At 34.6% G+C, this 22,126-nt stretch overlaps 1 protein-coding gene across 1 annotated transcript; it reads right to left on the bottom strand.

The window, feature by feature from the left end:
• Positions 1 to 12,668: 12,668 nt before the first annotated feature.
• LOC140147623 (S-methyl-5'-thioadenosine phosphorylase-like) lies at positions 12,669 to 21,062 on the bottom strand. The gene is made up of 8 exons (XM_072169403.1): positions 20,904 to 21,062; positions 20,144 to 20,230; positions 19,254 to 19,312; positions 17,796 to 17,923; positions 17,138 to 17,280; positions 15,979 to 16,218; positions 14,819 to 14,941; positions 12,669 to 13,158 (listed from the first exon to the last, which is right to left on the bottom strand). Exons 1-8 carry the CDS (start codon positions 21,006 to 21,008, stop codon positions 13,105 to 13,107), a joined length of 939 nt encoding a protein of 312 aa, XP_072025504.1. The 5' UTR covers positions 21,009 to 21,062; the 3' UTR covers positions 12,669 to 13,104.
• Between the last annotated feature and the right edge of the window lie 1,064 nt (positions 21,063 to 22,126).

Here is a 22,126-nt window from a genome sequence, read left to right as displayed (position 1 = left end):
ACATGAATTTCCAATCCAAATCTTTTCTTGGGAGCAACGAGGTGATTTTTCAATGTCCGAATGCAACAGATTCTGAAACACAAAAATGTCAATGGTAGTTTATACGCACAATAATGATTGCTCTGAATCTGAGTGCCAAATAAATTATCCAAACACTGTAACTTTCTTTTAACAAGAACTTGAGCATGTTTATGGTCTTAAAATAGTACGGTACTCGGTTTATTGCAGCTTATTTGAAGGTTCGCTAATTTGGTCAATTTATTTTTCTGCGGCACGACAACAGAATCGGCACATTAAATTCTGTTGTTTTAACCAAAAAATGTCTCTCATCAGTAACACATTGAATGTCAAAGGTTCTACATCACTACATACGACTAAAGCTTAAAGGGCAGGTCTATTGCAAAAACAACATCATATCATTGGCAAGCTAATATTATGAGGACAATGAAAATGATTCCTTTTTGAGAAAATAAGACGTTTAAAATTGATATTCCGCAAAAACCAACTTAAGCGATGAGTTCCTTCGAACGAGACAGATTTGACCTAGAAAAAAAATTGACGTCATGAAATGATTGTGCCTGCTTTGCGAGAAGGGATTATAAACATTTTCAATGCACAGAACGTATACTGTTGTTGTTCACAGAAAAAACTCTAAATTAAGTATTACAATCAGCCGTTTTTTTTTATTATTAGTAAATTGTGATATTACAATTATGTATATCAATATCATGAGAAATATTAGGACTAAAAAGTAAATAAATAATTTGAGCTTAGAATTTCATTGTGACTAGCATATAAACCGTGTTAAGTCCACAAACTCATGTATCTGATTTCCCTGTGCTATAGTTATTATAGTTTCAGTTGGATGAAATATTACAAAGCAAACACAAAGTAACAATACTGTGGGCTTTGTTTCCGAAATGAGAACAATAGTCTGCATATTGTTATGGTAAATAATAGTACAACTCATTGTTGCTAATGTCAAATTTTTTTGCTAATTTACACAAGTAAATGAGAGCATGATATAGTGTCCGCTTCATTTACGTACGTCATAGCCCGCTGCCTTGAAAATTAATTTCGCTTCAAACGGGGGAAGAACACGTACAAGCCCGAAGTTTACCCACACAATTTCTCTTTTTTCAGGAGAAATACGCATAAAAATTACAATGAGTGTCAACTTGTAATGTAATAATTATTCTCTTCGAATAGAGATAAACTTGTTTTCCTGTGTCACAACCTGGGGTACATAGTTAAAAAATGAAATGTTTTAAACATTTTACCTACACGTCTCATTTGAAGTGGTTCATTCTCCTGAGCATTTTGACACCTTTTTTATGGAAATCGGGTAAAAAATGAGTGAGTGCGGGCAAAAACAATCACAAAGTAGGTAGGATTTAACCCCACCTCTTTTTTCCACATTTACAATCATTCTGAGCAAGTATTAATCTTTTAAATGACCTTCTGTATTTATTTACTTGGTTTAGATGTCTGGGAGTTCAAATTTCACGATATAATAACAAATAACAAACGATATAATAACAAATTAATCTGCAAGAAATTTTTTGTACATAAACATTATGTAGCCAGAGGTTTCCAGTGATACAAAAATCTCAAGTTTTTTTGAGAAAAGTGGGGGGATGATGCTGTGGATCACGAAATGCCCTTTTAAGGGCTGGGGTATGCACAGTATTTTTTGTGGAACATGAGAGCACATCAGCCATATCAAATTGCATTCTGAATACGAAGAATATCCCGATATCAAATAATTTGGATTTTTGAAATTTGCGATATAATACACATTTTATGGCAAATGATTAAAAATCGATATTTTTGATATTTAACAGTCCTCAAAGTAAACTTTATAAATCTAATGATATTTAACAGTCCTCAAAGTAAACTTTATAAATCTAATGATATTTAACAGTCCTCAAAGTAAACTTTATAAATCTAATGTAGCTGGGATTAAAAGCCGACGATCAATTGAAAATTTTGACCTTTTGTATTGAAGATATATGGATTTTTCCCCCAAAACAATTTAGGTCTTTTGGGAAAGTCTTCAATATGAAAGGTCAAAATTTTCAATTGATCGTTGGCTTTTCATCCCAGCTACATACACTTTAAGTACATATCATTCGATTTTTAAAGTTTACTTCCAGGACTGTTAAATATCAAAAATTTTAAAAATGTCAAATTTTTATAATTTGTCATAAAATTTGTATTATATCTCAAATTTCAAAAAATCATTTGATAATTATTTGATATCAGAAGGACATTCCTCGTATTCAGAATGCAATTTGATAGGTCTGGTGTACTCTCAGCTCTCACAAAAAATACTTTTAAATAACCTTAAATAACACAGAATCTGTCATAATTAAATGAACATCCAATATAAACTAGTGCACCTGCGGCTGTGAGAGCCCAGATGCTGTGAGTGCACAGGCATGATAGCGATACTGTTTGACCCCAGATGACCTTTGACCTATCAAGTTTAAGCCCAATAGGGCAAAGTTTAAATTTAGCCCCTACATGACCTTTGACCTCAATTTTGTTTTGCACATTATAGTAGGCATGTCCACTAAAAATTGAAGTACTTTTAAATTGATTCAGACCTAGCTTATTGGATGGGAATTGATGAAAGAAACATTTTGGCGTTTAAATAATCTTAATCGGACGTTTCATTCCAGAGATATGGCCTTTCGAGTGTCACGGTTTTATATAGGGCTGCTAGAACATGTTAAAAAGTTAAAGTCCAAAAGGAATACTAACAGAAAGTGCAACTTTAAGGTACTTTTTCTTAATGTATTTATTAACTATCTTATCTGGAACATTATATTTGCTTATAACAACATGAAAATAAGATCATCCTGAAAATTTAATCGATTTTGTTGACATACAACAAAAAAATATAAGACCTCAAAACCCATGGTTTGTTTGGTGAAACCTCAAGCATGATCATAGATGGCCGCCATGGAAAATATCTCCATAGAGGAGATGAACAATAAGTGCATTATTTCAAATGAAAAGCGGTAGTCTTAAACATTGTTCAATCTTTTAAGGTCAGCACATTTTATCTTCAAAATTATTATATTTCATCATGGCATAAGTTTGGTAACATTAATCACTACCAATTTTGAGAAATTTGCTCCAACTCAAAGGTTATCTTTACTACATTGAGCAATACACTGTGTGTGCATGGAAGCCATGATGGTCCCCGGTTTTATACTCCCTATGAAATGGACATGGTAGTGAGAAGTGCACGGGGAAGTGCATGATTTGAGATGGGCCGCGGTAGGCTTAAACATTCTTAAATTTCTTAACATCCTACACATTTTGTCGTCATAAATAGTTAAATTTTATGAGTATGAAAGTTTGATTGTCTGATTCACTCCAAATTCGTAGATAAGTGCGTTTGAACACCTGATGCACGGAATGGTGTCACTTCAACCTGTTGTAGTTCTCATCTCATTAAATTTTTCATTAAAAAAGTTGATCTCTTCATGCAGGAAGGTCTTCTCTATTTACTGACCAAACAGGAAAAAGTTTGGTTAATGTTTTTTGGTGGAATCAGGAATTTCTTGAAACACCCTGATATAGGCCTACATTTGAGCTCCATGTATGTAATATACCGTATTTCATGAGTTTACGCAGAAAAATGCGCATGCGGGAAATGGTGATATCATGAGTTTGCGCATCCCAAAGCTGCTCAAACCCAGCAATTCCTTGATATGCGCAGCTCTTAAAAGCTGCGTCCTTTTGGGATTTCCTGAGTTTGCGCATCATGCTCAAACTCGGGAAATCTATATTTTGCGCATCATGCTCAAACTCTTGAAATCTATGTTTTGAGCATCTGCGCATTCATGGGAATTTCCTAGTTTGCGCACGACCTAGTCTCTTTTTGCAGTCGTTTTTATAAATAAATAAATTAGTATAATTATTTCAACCATGTTGAAAGCTCTGATGACGTTCAAAGACTATACGAATGGCAAATTGTTAAGAACAAATTTTTTAAAAACAAAACAAGAAACAGTACCGTTTGCGTGCATCGATTCATTTTGATATATCATATACCGGTATATATATATAGTAGTTGTACAGAAAATAACAGTTAAATGTTACATGTTTTTAGTAGTAACTGGCAGTTTCATGCTGCACACGTCCATGGCAACAATCATCAGACTGATTGAAGCTTTGACATTGTTTAGACATTATAAATAATGTCAAAATTCCGCATATATTTATATATATATATATAGGCCCTGTCCCGGGACCAGTATAGTGGACCTACATACAAATACCCCCACTCCCTATGCCTACATCTATGCATGCCGAGGTTTACAGGTTGATGGTAGAGTCTTTTGATGAAATAGCCGGCAGGCCTAAATGTTGGATAGTGAAATATAGAGATAATGTCATAATCAGACTAAAATAGCCAGAAGGGTTATTTCACTTTAATACCTTGTCATGCAGGCTTTTTTGAGTTATTATCGATATCTGTATTTATAATATTATTTGAGCATTTCATTTCAAAATACTTAGTGGATTATCCGATTTGTTTATAGGCTAGTGTGATATGATGCATCATTATAACCATATAATTTCGGATTGTGTGAAAAACGCACGTACTGAAAGTCAAGTTTGCTTAGCCGAGTGTCATGTCATGATCACGAGTCTTATAGGGCCTACTTTTAGTCCCTATGCTACTTTGCCTTTTGAAAGATCAAGCACAATTATCAATAATATTATCATCATATCCTTTGTTTTAAAAAATGCTGATAATTTTTCATCTGATCTTTTAAATCTTTTGAGGAGTGTAGTATAGTATAGGGTCATTTGGTGAAAAGCTCAAATCCTCTGACTCTTTCAGCATGTTCAGAGAATTTGAGTCCTTCTTTTAAAGTTTTGAAATGCTAAAAGTCTATATTGTATATCCTTTCCTGTGAGTCCTTTCTTAAAGGAGCATACGTATTGGAACCAATGCAAAGTTGTGCATATTTAGTCTAAAACCATAGACAGTAGAGAGAACATACTATTTTGGGTTTTTCAGGGCCATGACATAGGCCTAATTAAGATTGACAGGTTACATCGGCGTTCTGGACCATCTCCTCCTCATACTGTGATGAGTTCCCCGGTCATTGGTTACAGCTCGATATATTATTAGGCCTATATAGCCTAGTACGTACATGCAGGGTCATTTGGTGAAAAGCTCAAATCCTCCAATTCTTTCCTCGAGTGTCCTTCTTTCTTAAGTTTCTTTCCATATTAAAATGCTCGTTTCTTCATATCATGTTCTTTCTTTTCTTTAATTTCTGTCTTTGATTATTTTTTAAATTTCTTTTCTTTCTTTCCTAAATTTCTGTTTTTCTTTCTTAAATTTTTTTTTCTTTCTTTCAATTATATTTCTCTTTTTTTTCTCCTTCAATTTGATAATGGTGTGCAAAAAAAAATTGGGTAATAATGCTAAGTTTAGAGTTGGATTTAAATACAAATGTCTCGTGCATTATAACAACGTTTGTTTTCGTTTCGTTTTTCTCATCACGGCACATGCGCTAATGCACAGTTATTGTCTTCCAAATCTGAGTATTTTACACACCCAGATTTGGAAGATTTTTTTCTTTGCAAAATACACGTAAATATAAAGGGTATATTTCATATTTTGGCGAGTCATTGCATAATATTATATATCATACGCCGTGATTAGCCGCAGAGTCAGTATCAGCTGATAATGGTCATTTCTGCCGAGGTCATTGGACCTTTCCAAAGAAGAAAAAAGCTCCTTCGAAAAGGGTATTACAGGACAGCTAAAGAGAATAGTGTGTGTTTTATGAGAAATTGCATGAACCCCAAAATGGTTCTTTCTGGCCTTTGCAAAACCTTTTTCATGTCATGGTTCTTTCTGGAAATGCATATAGGCCCTACCACCAAATTCCAAGGCTTATCATATCAAAACTACAATACACACCCATCCGCCTTACACAACCCCCGCACACCCCACACCCATCCTACAAACATACACGCGGTATTATAGATGTTGAGCGCAGAATGCGGAAAAATGCGTTTTGAGCTCACCATATATAAAAGCATCACAAAAGCATCTCATCACATCAACTAACCAGCACACCCCTGTTGTACACTCACAACACACCCAAACAAACATTAAACACGCACATAAGCAATCTAGGCCTACATCATTAATGGAATTTGAAAGATTTTTAAGCGCAGAATGTCGAAAATAAATTTGGGACTTTATAATAATGCCATATGATAAAGATTTAGAGCTCATTGTAAATGTCATATCACAAAACATGAACGTCTCACCATAACAACTTACACAACCTTTTTCTTCTTTCTTTTTCTTTCTGCGTTTTTTTTCTTCTTTCGTGCAATTTTTGTTTTTCCCCTTTATACCCACTATTGAATATAATTATACTTGAAGTATTTCACACATCCAGATTTGGAAGATTGCTTTTTTTTTCTTTTCAAAATGTACATAATTATCATGATCATTTATGGTCAAATCACAATTTTTAAAAGATTGTCAAGTTCAAATATTTATAATGTTCTTTCTTTATTTCTTTCATGAGGCCTATAAAAAAAAGTAAAATCAAAATTGCGATATGCAAATGATTGACAGATATAATTAATCTATGTTTCGTCTGTCAATCATTGTCAAATCATTGTTGATTAAAGGGATTAACATATTTCGGTAAGTCATACAATTGTATAATACGCCGTGATTAGCCGCAAGCCGAAAATGGGAAGGTCAACTTGGCCATTAATGGTCAATTTTGCATAAATTAAAGGCTGGTAACCCCCTGATTGTCTTTTTTTGTCTTTGCAAATTACTGATTTCTAGCAAACACCACACCTATATTATATTTATTATAATATTAATCATGAAAAGGGGTACTAACTATTCTGATGATTGACAGCTATTTTGAATATAGACCTATTTTACACGCGGCATTGCGTTGTACTGCGCGGTGCTCCTTTATTAAAAGGGAAATCCCTGTTTGGACACGGTCAACATGGTCGAAGCGCTTATAAACCAGGCCTAATTCTTTGTTGAATAATATTATTTTCACGTCACGAATGCAACATGGCATTCGCCTGTAGACCTACATAATAACTTTAGAATGTAAATTTGATAATAACTAAATTATCAATTATCAGTTTCACCCGTATAGGGACAGATTTAAGCGGTGGTCCGGTGGCCTTGCGCCAGTGGATTTTGCATTGGGCCAGTATAACTTCCAACAATGCTGACCCGACGGGCCACTAGATATTTGAGCCTGATATAACAGTTCTCATATGAGACAAGATATAATTAGTGATTGACATAATTTGACACAGTTTCTCGGCTCCATTTGTCACCTGCGTGCAATTTATAGTTAGTTTCGTATATTAATTCTTATTCTTGCATTGCATGCAAATTGGAAACAATTATATGTCCGCTTCCTACAGACCCGTATACATTTTTCAAAGAGGAAAGTTTGTTAATTCGAGTAGGGTATGCAAATGGCTTCCAAATTCTACTAGGTGGAAAAATTTTAGCGTGTTTTTTTGTCATTCTTTTTAAAAACTATCCCTATACTCCAACATGTTCAGCATTCAAACATGTTTACAAAGTGATTGCATTATATAATGCGTTATAGGGATAATATATATTTCATTTTAAACTTCATAACTCGTTATTTTTCCTGTTCACGCGCCCACATAGGTCTTCCATATCTGGGTATATCAAATACACCGATTTGGAAGCACAGAAGTTGGTCGTTTTATGCCGTGTGCATGGTCAGGCTGTAGACTGTATAATAGCATCCTTTAATTAGATAATTAATTAAGATCTTTGTAAAGGGGTGACTTTCTTTTTCAAATAAGAAAATAAAATATATTTCTTTCTTCTTTCTTTCTTTCTTTCTTTCTTTCTTTTTCTTTCTTTCTTTCTTTCTTTCTTTCTTTCTTTCTTTCTTTCTTTCTTTCTTTCTTTCTTTCTACACTACAACATGTTCAACATTTAAACATGTTAAAAAAGTAAATGCAATAATGTGTTTAGCGATATATTTAATTTTAAACATCATATAACTCGTTATTTTTCCTGTTCACGCTCTCACATAGGTCTTCCATATCTGGGTATACCAAATACCCAGATTTGGAAGCATAGAAGTGGGTCGTTTTATGCCGTGTGCATGACCAGGCTGTAGACTGCATGCCCTATATTATAGCATCCATAAGGGGATGACTTTATTTTTCAAATTAAAAAATAAAATATATTTCTTTCTTATTTATTTTCTCTCTTTCAGTGACTTACTTTTACTTTTAGTCCACATTTTTAACAAAACATTGCTTTGTCTTTTTTGTGTTTTTTTTTCTTTCTTTTTAAAAACTATCCTTCAATATACTCAAACATGTTCAACATTCAAACATGTTTACAAAGTGATTGCATTATATAATGCGTTTAGTGATAATATATATATTTCATTTTAAACTTCATAACTCGTTATTTTTCCTGTTCACGCGCCCACATAGGTCTTCCATATCTGGGTATATCAAATACCCAGATTTGGAAGCACAGAAGTTGGTCGTTTTATGCCGTGTGCATGGTCAGGCTGTAGACTGTATAATAGCACCCTTTAATTAGATAATTAATTAAGATCTTTGTAAAGGGTGACTTTCTTTTTCAAATTAGAAAATTAAATTATATTTCTTTCTTATTTGTTTCTCTCTCTCAGTGACTTTCTTTTTATTCCACATTTTTGACAAAACATTGCTTTGTCTTTTTTCGCGTGTTTTTTCGTTCTTTCTAAACACTATCCCTCAATATACTTATCAAATTTGCAAATTAGAAAATTATATTTCTTTCTTATTTGTTTTTTCTCTTTCAGTGACTTTCTTTTAATTTTATTCCATATGTTTTAACAAAACATTGTTTTGTCTTTTTTTAGCATGGATGTTATGAGTTATTGTATAATACTAAACAGTTTTGAACTGATTTTCTTTCTTTCATTTGTTTTTCTTCCTTTCTTTTCATCTAAAATCGGACTAATTATTATATTTTGAAGGGCGGATCCGTTTGTTTCCTTTCTTTTCATCTAAAATCGGGATATCGGAAAGACTGAATGGACAGGGAACCCATCTTTTTTTTTTTTTATTCCGCAAGTTTCTTTCTTCCTTCCTTCCTTCTTTTTTTTCTTAGTGCTATAAGCACTATCCCTCAATATACTCAAACATGTTAAACATTCAAGTTTAGTGATAGGGGCTTAGAAGTGTGATTTCATTTTAAACTTTTTTTAAATCTTTCGACAGCCGTGGTGTTACCGTGTCTATGATTTATTAAACATTTTCATACAAAAGAAAGATGGCTGATTTTAATTTTTTTTTATCAATGATAAGAATCTGGTTAAATTATAGAATCCATATATTATACAGATTCCATTGATTAATAATAGCACACCAGTCAATGATTAATACCAAAGAATTCAATATCCTAGCCATTCAGCTATTGTTCCTATTATATAACGTGACATTGCGCTAATCACCTTGTCAAGTGGACAATTGTTATGATATCCTTTCCTGTATCGTTTGTCATTATTTTTTTATTATTTATAACCAATATAGTTCCCCAAAAAGGTACTTATTTTGTTAGATGAACAAATAAGTAAATAATAATAAATCAATAAATGATAAAATATGTTATGATAATAAATAAATAAACAGCCTATAAATAGATAAAAGATACATTATAAATGTAACAGAAGAAAGAGAATAATAATATAAACAAATTAAATTCTCCAATGTGACTTTTATTTTAATACAAATAGTCCGGCTAATATCAATAATGAAACCACAGTATATTTATAATAATAATAATAATAATAATAATAATAATAATAATAATAATAATAATAATAATAATAATAATAATGATAATACTAATACTAATAATAATAATAATAATATACAATTCTGATGATAGAAAGCAAAATTAAATCTTCAGAGCAATAATTTCCTCCGTTTTGACAGTTGTACCGTCCGTGATCAGTGTTGACTTCGCCGCTCCATACCATACGTTCATGCTCATAAAATTCCTAGTTTGCGCAGGCTGCTCAAACTCGGAAATTCGGCTGTTTGAGCATGCGCATATCAAAGAAATTCCCAGTTTGCGCACGCTGCTCAAAATCGGAAATTCGGCTGCGCAAACTAGGGAATTCGTTCAAATGCGCATCTTAATTAATTACGTGCGCAAAGTCGAGATATCACTGAAATGAGCATGCTCAAAGTCGGGAAATCACTACTATGCGCATGCGCAAAACGGTGCGTCCTTTCTTGATATCCGGGGTCTCACATAGCTCACATTTGGATCAAAACAAGTATGTACGCCATTTAACAGGCCTGGGATTTCTTGTATTGATCAGTTTCTCCATAGACAATACGTGTGTGAGTGCACGCACACAGTAAATGAAAAATCGTTCTAGTGGAAACTGTATTGAGAGTGGGCATCCCTAATTATAGTCCCCTCCTATCAAGGATTCCACCCACCAAGTTTGGGCCCGATCGGACAAAGTTTGAAATTTTGACCTTTGACCTCGACCTCCGATGACCTTCAAAACCACATGCCCAACATGCTTTTCCCGATACCTACCTATATGCGAAATTTCAGCGCGATGCGTCGAAGCACGGCGAAACGCATAGCCGGACAGACAGATAGATAGACAGATACAGCCCGCTTATTATTTTATTAGTATAGATGTAACACACTGTAATTTGCCATTTTGTTGTAGTTTATTCACCTTTGGCTTCACGTTAATTTATATATAAACACAGCCAAAAAAGAAAGTCTCCAGTAGTTCCATCCCCATTTAATCAGATTCTGATGAGTTTATGGCAAAATAATTTATATAATAATTTTCTATACACTCTCCTTCGAAGATTGATACCAAATTTAATATCAAAAGTTTTATCATCGTGAGCATAGAAACATTTGTTTGGAAATTCATGCAATTTTAAAAATGACATAGGGAATTGTATCACGTAGCAGAGCTAGCGTGAGTGCCAAGAATTACGTCGCCTGAATAGGCCGGCAGGTTAAAGGTTTGCCCATGCATGTCAAAATGCAAATCAAATACCCCGCTCTTTCAATTGTGCGAGGCAAGTGTACAATGATTCCTGTAATGGGCATGCTTCAGGCCACATAATAAGCTGATACCATGCATTGATTTTTGCGTGGTCAATTCGTAATTTGTCATTTTAAAATTGCACGAATTTCCAAACAACGGCTCCTTTGCTCATGATGATTAAACTTTTGATATCAAATATGGTATCAATCTTCGCAGGAAGGTGTATAGAAAATTATTGTATAAATTATTTTGCCATAAACTCATCCGAATCTGATTAAATGGGGATGGCACTACTGGAGACTTTCTTTTTTGGCTGTGTTTAGTTCAATGACTGTTACTATCATGCTACATTATTGTATGAGCTGCTTCGTGTTGATTTTGGCTAAACAAGTACAAAAATATACATTTAAAATAATTACATCAACTTAGTTGGCACAATACGAAACTTCTAATTTATATAACTGATCAATACTGCAGCACAGTATATAATGAGCTTTATGATATCCTTAACTTTAAGTCAACCTTGTTTTGCACAATATAAGTTGATAAAACTGGGCTTTAATGATAGTTCACAAAGTGGGGGTAAATTATAGGGCCTACTATAATAACTAGGGGCGCACAAGAAGTTTTAAATGCTTGAAGGAATCGGATACTAAAAGTATGAACGTTTGCACAGTATATTTTGTGGGACCTGAGAGCACATCGGCCATCAAATTGTATTCTGAATACAAGGAATGTCCTTCTGATATCAAATAATTTGCGATATAATACAAATTGTATGGCAAATTATTTAAAAATTTTTTTAAATATTTAACAGTCCTCAAAGTAAACTTCATAAATCTAATGATATTTACCTAAACTTCCTAAAGCGTATGTAGCTGGGATGAAAAGCCAACCATCAATTGAAAATTTTGACCTTTCATATTTAAGGTATACATTTTTTTCCCAAAAGACCTCAATTTTGTTGGTGTATTGGGGATAAAATATATATCTTTAATACAATTTACTTCCCGGACTGTTAAATGTCAAAAATATCAATTTTTAATAATTTGCCATAAAATTTGTATTATATCGCAAATTGCAAAAAAAAGGTCCCACAAAAAATATGTGAAAATGTCACTATCCAAGCCCTTAAAATATATTATACAATTTATCAGTACAATCTGCTGTTAACTACATAATGCCATATGGGCAACAGCTTTGAACAATAACGTCGCAATGATTTCTTGATAGCAAACCTGTGTTGTGGCAATAGAAAAAAATATGCAAAAAATAGTCCCTAATTGTAAGAATTCATACACTCTTTGATAGCGAGAACCAATCAGAGCAAGCGTGAGAAAAATATGAAACATGAATTGATTGTGTATATTGTGCACTCCGCGTACTACGCGCAGTGTTTAGCGCGCGTTCACGTCGCGTAGGATTGATTCATTTTTCGGGCGGGTTGATGCATTTATATTTCTTTCTATTTTCCAACATATTTAGTGTTAATTTGTTATAAAAACAGAAAAATCGCACATTTGTGAATTAATGAATGCATATTATTTGTTGCTCGAGAAATTAGACAAAATAACGCACTTGCGCTGATGTTGATGCGTCTAATGCACTCCCCCCCCCTTTGTGGCTCGTGCATTAGACGCATCAACATCAGCATGCGTGCATTATTTTGTCTAATTTCTCTCCCAACAAGTAATATGCATTCATTAACCTATAACTATCATATACTAGTAGTTCTGACGAGTGTATAGTACTGTGTACAGGATTTCACAAACACCCTGATAATACTATGATACATTTTTGTCCTAACTTAGTTTTGTTCGGTGAAGATGTGTCATTGTATTAATGCAATTTATTTTGTATGGCACGATTTGACAAATATTTCAGACCAGACATAAACATAAAAATAATTATGTTTACAAATTATTTATCCCCTTTACTGATTCATATAAGACATCGACTTGTCTATTAAAAAGTTGAGATGATGGCAAACCTATCTTGCTGGTTCTGGCTCTGGGAGCCCCATGATGGCTCCTTTCACTTCAGCCTGTAACAACAATTAAGAGAAATACGACACATAGTTAAGTGTGGTGATCAAATTCTTGTTACAAGGAACATAACATACCTTCCTACACATGTGAGCTGTAAAACCTTAAAGTGACAGGGGCGGATTTAGGGGGGGGGGGCGCAGCCAGCGCGCGCCCCCTCTATTTTTTGACTAGCAAAAGGCGCCAGCCTAACTTAAAAATACAAAATATGAAAGAAATTCAACAAAATGAACAAATTCGGCCATGAACAGCAAACAATGGGCCAAAACCGTTGAGTTTTCGAGGGGGTAACCCCCTTAACACCATTTTTTAGTCATCGACCAAAAGGCGCCCCCTCTATCAAAAATTCCTGGATCTGCCCCTGAGTGAAGTAAATACTTTACTAAATATCATTTCAGTTCTCATATTCTCCATTGTATGGAGATCCCTACATGTTTAACATCTGAATTAAACATTCAGTCGTAGCCGATAAATTCTATTATTACACACAGTTCCATCTTAACCAATTAATTTTACTAGTGTTCCGTAGTTTGTCATTTAATAATGTACCTTTGATTTATACACTTTCTTTTGCAATCCAGTGTACTTGCGTTTAGCATTCATATGTACCTTACGTCAAAGGGTTACAGGTTTATACACTTTCCCATTTTTCTATATTTCTTCACTGCTGCTTTACTACTTTTTTATTTGATAAGTTACTTGTGTTAAATTATGCTATGTCATTATAATCTGCAATAAAATGTTTGACTGAGAAAAAAAGAAATAAACTGCTATTCTATTTTTATTTTATTTTATGAATAAAATAATTTTATTTTACTATTACAACTACATTATTTGATTCTTATTCACTAATTATGGATTCAGTTATAGAATTATGTGCACAATCTATTGTGAATGCTGGAGATGCAGCTGCATGCATACACAATGTGATCAAGCAAAATGAGTCGGATGTCGAGAATATTGATTTTGTGATATAGCCAATACTTGTAGTCAAAATTCTTTGTATTTTATTGTTCTGAGCAATACTAAAATGGCCATATCTCTGGAACCATATGTCTAATAAAGATATGGTTTTCAGCAAAACAAAGCTCTGAGAATGGCTCATGTAATGAAATTGAAAACTGAATTTTGATTTTGATCGACATCAGACTCATTTTGCTTGATTGCATCACCAATGATCATGCCCTCAATTATCTCCTTCAGTTTGTGATTGTTATTCAGTGAAACAATAACAAAAAGTACATGAAACATCTGCAAAAACATGATTTTGCCATTTTCTTCTGCATGATCATCACACAACTATTTATTGCCGTTTAGGAATGGCTCTTGACCATTTGCTTTTGCATCACAGGTATGTATGAATCAGGGTTTTATTACTAGAATTGAGGGCGGGATTGCAATGATTGTTTATGCCCAAGGAATATTCCCTCAATTTTAGAATGAACCCTATTCATCATTCCCCAACATTCTGTGATTGTATTGGATTTTAAAATAATAACATTAAAAAAAAGACATTATAAAAACTGCATTTTTTCCTATATTTCTATACCGGTATACTGCGATTGCAACAGTAGCTAGGCATTGCAGTTGTTTATACTAAACTCCCGACCAATCACACATGTCGTTAGATAATGCGTCTGTATGAACTACGATTCTTACCTCATTTTGTTTAATAATTTCTGTCCAATCTTTTTGAGCAATACGTGGAATTGCAGCCACAACAAGCTTGCGCATATTCTCAATATTCTTCTTGAATGCTTCTAGTAAAGGCTCCAGGCTAACCTGTAACATATAAGAATGAATTGGTGTTAAACCAAACATTGAATGTGTGTAAAAAATTCAATATCTGCTGTGTTAAGGGGGGTACTACAATTTTGTGTCTATTTTTGCAATTTTTCTTATAGAGCATTGGTGACAAGCAAGATATGTATATTATAGGGGCAAGGACTACAACTACTGCACTGGAATTTTTATTTCAGCACAGGCAACAGTTGTGGAGTTACAGTCAAAAATGAGGGAAAACCATTATTTGATCAATAAATCAATAACTACTTGCCTTGAGTTGCTGAATTTTCAGTGCAGTAGTTGTAGTCCTTGCCCCTATAATATTATTAATATACATATCTTACTTGTCACCAATGCGCTATAATTTTTGAGAAAAATGCAACAATAGGCACAAAATTGGCCAGGGGTGTAGTACCCCCTTAATAACATAGATCATGCTCTATGACAGAAATAATATTTGCTTCCTTACATGCATTTTTACAGTTGTTCAGATTCAGAGTTTTTTGCCGTGTGTAGCAGTGATGTAGCCAATAGCCCTCCCCAGTTATCTTGGTATGTTGGTACATCATAGGTCATCTATACATGACAGTCCCAAGGCGGAGTGTACCGACAGTCAAAATTGGCCAAACTATACGATGTATTTCTTCCATTGACCTGTTTCAGTCCAAAATTAACATAGAATTGGCCCAATAAAGCATTAATATTGCACATTTTTGCATGCATTTCTCCCAGTAAAGTAATTATAAAATTTTGACCAGAGCGCCACTGAAAGCAACTGAATGGGAGGAGAGGTAGTCGAAAAGAACACTTGCTGGAAGTAGGTTGTCACTGACATGACATGCGGACAAAAACACTTGTCATGAAATCACATTCTGAGGGTACATTTACCATTTTTCAGGTGTAAAAAAAAAAATGAAGACCATAATGTCCTATGTGAAAAGCCGAACTATTTTGCCTGTGTTTGTGTTATTCATTTTCATAAAAAATATGTATTTCAATACAAACACACTATCACAAATTACTTTATCACTTACAAAGCGTTCATTCTCATTCCAACTATCAAAATCGGTTGGCATGGCGATGGATGCGTAACAAAGCCCAGCTTCTTTAGCCAATACAACTTCTGGTACCGTTGTCATGTTGATGAGGTCACACTTCCACTGACGCCACAGATGACTTTCAGCTCTGGATGAGAACCGTGGTCCCTCTATTGCGACGATAGTGCCCTTCTTGTGGAATTTAACACCTGTTTCTTCTGCTGCTTCGATGATAATCTGCGGACAGAAATAAAAGGTTGTTATTGACTGCTGAAGTTATGAAAGAAAAAGAGTAGCAAACTAGAAAACATTTTTTATTGTGCCTTTTTATAAATCTTTTCCATTTTTAACTTCATTAAATCTCTCAAATAAGCTGTAAAACCCTGAATTACGTCCAGATCAACAAAACTTCAGACGGGCTGGAGGGGAGCATTACCTAGCAGTGTTCACCATGCTTGCACTCAAAAAAGGTTCTATAAAGGAGATCCCACAGCTTGATAAAGGGGTATTATTTCTACCCCATGTGCATGATTTTTCAAGGGAGGGGTAAACCCCCAAAACATTTTTTTTGATATATTATATTAAGAGTTGCACAGCGAACAGAATCTTGGTCAGCAATCTAGTTACCACCAAATGGAATAAACTTAAAGCAATTCCTATCATGGTAACGGGATAGCTGACCAAGATTCAGCTTTCTGCAAGAACCGCAAGACCTTTGGAAATATAAATGCGATTATTGGTTTCCTTGACTCATATCCCATAAGATCCATGTATTAATATTGAGAAATAAACAAAGCCACGTTTGATCTGTCATATTAGCCCATGTCTTAACTAATAAATTATACCACAGTTTCATACATCTCATGAAATCATATCTTTAATTTACTCACCTTTTTTCCATTGTACAATAATGCATATCTGGAAGTCTTTTGGAAATTTGTAGTTGATTATTTTGTGTTATTTAATTCATCATATTTGGCTCCTGTAATGTTGTGCTTTGAAATCATTACGTTTTTTGTGATTTTATATTACAAATTTACAGACTTGACTTTCTGCATTCCTTCAATGATAGCAGTGATGGATCTCTATCTGCATGACTCTTTAATAATAATAACCCTCAAAATGTGGAAAAGGCTACATCAACAATTAAACATACCTTTCTGGTCTCTTCACAAAATGGTGTATGCATTGCAATATGGCAGATACCAGGCAGACCATTCTCTGTCCCATCATGGTATGTCTGGTGACGCTTAGTGGTCCTGTCTATAAACTGGTCTAATACTACAATGTCACCAACTCCTGTATAATAAAAAGAAATCATACTGCATGTTATTGTGATACGCTTGTAAATACTTATCAAATTTCAGATCAGGGCATAATTTAGTGTCAAAAAGTTATTTGTATAGCAATAATGATGTATATAGCAATATTAACATATGTTTTTGTGATTGCATAGCAATTTGGCTAGATTGTGTAGCAAAATGTGATGTGATACCGGTTATGGGGCATTGGGGAGAAGTGAATTTCGGGAGGGGGGGGGGGCATAATCGACAAATTTTGTCTTTTTTTTTTTTTTTTTTTTGGGGGGGGGGGCAAATTTTGTTTTTTTTGCCTGAAATGTGGGGGTGGGGGGGGGCACTCAGAATAGTGTCTTATTTGGGGGGGTTTTGCCTCAAAAGTTGGGGGGGACAACAAAAATATTTGTGGGGTGTATGTCCCCTTGCCCCCTGTAGCGCTGCCACTGCAACTGTCTAGAATCAGTTTCTTAGTCTAGTCATCAACCTGAACGTCTGCATTTTAATGGCAATATTTACCTATGTGTTCTTGCAATGAACCAACAGCAGTAGTAGCTACAATATGAGTGCAACCTTCTTGTTTTAGTGCCCATACATTAGCTCGGTAGTTCACCAAGGATGGCATAATGGTGTGTCTACGTCCATGCCTGAAATAAGAAGTAGAGAAGGGTTACGTGTCTTGTCAGCAAGCTTCGGAGTAATTGGTTGAGTGGTTCCGGTGTTTTTCATACGGGTGTGACCGTGGGTTTGGCCATGTGTGTGATCCAGCCAAGTAGTTGTTAAATTGTCACTATTAAAATTGATTTGGAAAAATTTGATTGGAAGAAGCATTCAATTTTTTTGTATTTATTACTGGGATGGGACTTTTTACGTACCCAGAAATATAAAAAAAAGTGGAGGGTGAAGTAGATGTACAGCATACAACTTACCAATGTCGACTTGATTGGTTAAGGTCATTGTAACCTTGAAACTGATACACATCGGACACAGAGATTTTTTTCCTACTTGCAAACAATATTAGCTTTTCAAAAAGGCAGACCTCAGTATTGTAAGCCCCCATCCCTAACCATTAGACAACAGAGATGTCAGATTTGCGATGGTTGCCAACCCGTGTATATTATCAATATAGTATGTCTATACTTCAATTTCAATGTGTCTGTTTACAGAAACACTTTCAGGCTATTCAAAATGTGATGTGATCAAGCAAAATGAGTCGGATGTCGGTAACAATGATTTTGAGATATAGCCAATAATAGTATTCAACTTCCTTTGTATTTTCATGGTTCTGGGCAACATTAAAATTGCCATATCTCTGGAACTGTAATTCTGATTATGATGGGGTTTTTAGCAAAATAAAGCTCTCAGAGTTTGGCTCATGTAATGCAATTGAAAAGTGAATTTTGATTTCATTTGATTTGCTATTCCACTTGAAATCCATACACCCACTGTGGAATATGTGACCTTAATCATCCACACAGGGAGTGTGAATTTCAATTGGGGTTGCCCAAATAGGTTACTCCATTTGAAATCTACACCCCTTGTGTGGGAGATTAAAGTCATGTCTACCACAGGGGGTGTATGGAATTCAACTGGAATAGCCCAATAGCTAGGTACCCAACCCATGGGTTAAATAGCTGTATTTGGAAACAATATGGTGAATGATGGATATCTATTTGCAAGAAAAATTACTTATCATGCCACAGGTATGCAGTGGCGGCGCCACAGTCAGAACTCTTGCCCCCCCCCCTGTTTCCCCCAGTAAAAAACCCAAAATTACAAACATTCAGCACCAACTTCAAATCCTACTTGAAAGCATCATAAACGATGACAATTTGACAAATTCCGTTTAAAAAAAAAGACTGCTGTCCACTTTATCAGACCAAGTGCCCCCTCAATCAGTCACGGTGCTCCTCCCCTCCCCCCACATCGGATTACTCATGCTATGCCACTGGCCACATAACAAAACCATTGACCTACCTTGGAATCACGACACAATCAACACCTTGTATTTGTCCAATGCTCAAACTGTCTGATGGCTGCAATAGAAACAAAAAACATATATTGACTGCTCAGTGCTAGAAGTGGGTAACTGGTACTGCAATAGCTGTCCTGTCATTTGGCAATTTACACACTGTATATTGAACTCATCTACACATGGCAGCTATTGCACTTACCCACTTCTGGCACTGAGCAGTCAATATTTATAGGTTCATGAACGCGTATTACTTATTGGGAGAGAAATTAGACAAAATAATAGATGTTGCTGATGTTGATGCGTCTAATGCACGAGCCCGAAGGGGAGTGCATTAGACGCATCAACATCAGCGCAAGTTTAATTTTTTTTATATAACAAATTATCACTAAAAATGTTGGAAAACAGAACTAAATATAAATGCATCAACCCGCCCGAAAAATGAATCAATCCTACGCGACGCTTGAACGCGAGAAACACTGCGCGTGTAGTGCTGGAGTGCACAATATACACAATCAATGCATGTTTCGTACTTTTCTAACAGCTTTTCTGATTGGCTGCTTTGATATAGGAGTGTATGAACTAACGATATTAAATTAGTGAATATTTAAAAAAATCCATCCTTATAAATCAATTAATTTCATAAATGTTCCTTCATGCCACGTTTTGCTTAAATGCCAAACTAACCACTGATTTATTTCAACAGCAATTTTGACAATAATTCAGTCCACTGCACCTGAACAGCTGAAGAGAGGACTATCGGTTCCTCCACAGGTAGTCCTGTTTTGTTACCAAAAACACACACAATATAACAGGTATGACCTTGCTTCTGGGGCCTTGCTTGAAAGTAATGCACACAATGCCATATTATACCCACAAATATAGGTCAGCTTACCTTTCCCCATGGTGTATCCACAAATTTTTCAGTTTTAGACTGCAGGATATGAGGCTCCTCAAATCCAGTGCCTCCAATGATTCCAATCTGTAAAAGAAAAATACATTGTTTTCCCCTAAATTGTGATGCGATCAAGCAAAATGAGTCTGATGATGTCGATTAAAATCATACTTTAATTTTCAATATCAATATAAATGCGCCACTCTCAGAGCTTTATTTTGCTTAAAACCCTATCATAATTAGACTTATGGTTCCAGAGATACATATATGCCATTTTACATGTTTTAGTTTTGTTCAGAACAACAAAATACAAAAAAAGGAAGTTGAATACTATTATTGACTATTTCTCAAAATCAATATTACCGACATCCGACTCATTTTGTTTGATCACATCACAATTGTGTTGTCACTTATGTCAATAACAATGAGTCTGTCTTGATTTAGGATAAATTTGAAAAAATATGATAAATCGAAGTTATCTCAGTTCCAATAATTGAAACTCACAGCTCCGACCGGGAGTTCCAACAAGTGCTGTGTATGTGTTTATATGTGTTTAATGTGCATTCACGTACATCATAGCCGTCGGTATGAAGAAATCATTGCTTCATACCATATCCAATACCATGACTGTCGAATTCTGCAACTATAGCAAGATAAGCTTACTATCAATACAGCCTCAGCTGCTAAGCTTTATTAAACTGAGCCCCATTTTAGCATACTACTTTGCCATACTCTCTACGTTAAAATCACTCATATTTACCTTGACTTTGGGCATATTTACTCGTGTTGTGAAATTGTGCTTCCCTTTAAATGTATGCTTAAATACGGAGGAAGCTTGCAAAGCATTTACACAACGAAACAACATGAGAGAAAGAGAACTCACGCCACCATCGCACCAACCAATTTGTCAACCAATGGTGATGGGTGGTATCACAGGCGGCGCCACAACACATGATATTGCCCAGCACAGGCCCAGCAGACTAGACTGTGGTTCAATGCCTCTTGCCTACTATGCCCATACTCTGAATCACATGAATCACTCTGAGTCTGACTAAAAAAAAGATTGATTTTTCAATCATTGCTGATTACAGAAAGAAATCGTATTCGATTGAATAAAGATTTAAATTTTTAATCTTTTTAACCAATCAAAAAGTGGTTCTCAATCATTTATAGTTTTATTTTATTTTATTTTATTTTTGTTGTTGCTGTTTTGGTCAAATCTGTTCTGAATTATAGGGCTGATAGTCATACTAGTCAAAGGAATTGATTTCAATCTTTTGCCGACGTTTATAGGGTCAAATCCTAAATTAAAATACGATTGAAAATACTGAATATCAGGTCAATAATCAGGATCTCATAATTTTCCACTTGATTAGATGGTGAAATCAGTCTACAAAAAGAGTAGACTATTATAGGGTTTAGTTTATAGGCCTACAGATATCTTCTCTGGTGGTTTATTATAGTAGTAAGCCTATACCACATACATAGGCTTAGACTAATGAAAGTTGATTCCATGTTTCCAGTAATCTGCTTACTACCACCTTCATTTTGGCCAAAACTTTCATTATTTTCATTAAAAAGTCAATTATCTCATTTATTTACCAATTGAAACGGGAAATAATCAAACTATCATAATCAGCAGTTTTTCTTAGTTGTATAGTGAGGGAGCTGTGTAGTAAATAATGTAAATTTATTACCTCATTATGTTTCTGATGATTACAAATATTACACATTTCTTTTCATCTTAATAAAAACATTTTTTTTCTCAATCTGTTGCAAAATGTCTGTAAAGATGATCTAAGCTAAGCATTAGGCCTAACTGTTTTGACATTATGGTCTTTCATCAACAATATAGACAACCATTTATAAAAATTGGAAAATTGGCCTAATGAAAAAAAGATGCCTCATTACGTTGCCGAAAATACATGACTTGCCATCATATTTACACAATTATGGTTAGGCTATATATATCGTTGTTTGTTT

The sequence above is a fragment of the Amphiura filiformis genome, chromosome 1 (assembly GCF_039555335.1).
Source record: "Amphiura filiformis chromosome 1, Afil_fr2py, whole genome shotgun sequence".
In the NCBI taxonomy this organism is placed as follows: Eukaryota; Metazoa; Echinodermata; class Ophiuroidea; order Amphilepidida; family Amphiuridae; genus Amphiura; species Amphiura filiformis.
The sequence above is the reverse complement of the archived record's forward strand: the minus strand, read 5'-3'. Positions and strand labels throughout refer to the sequence as shown.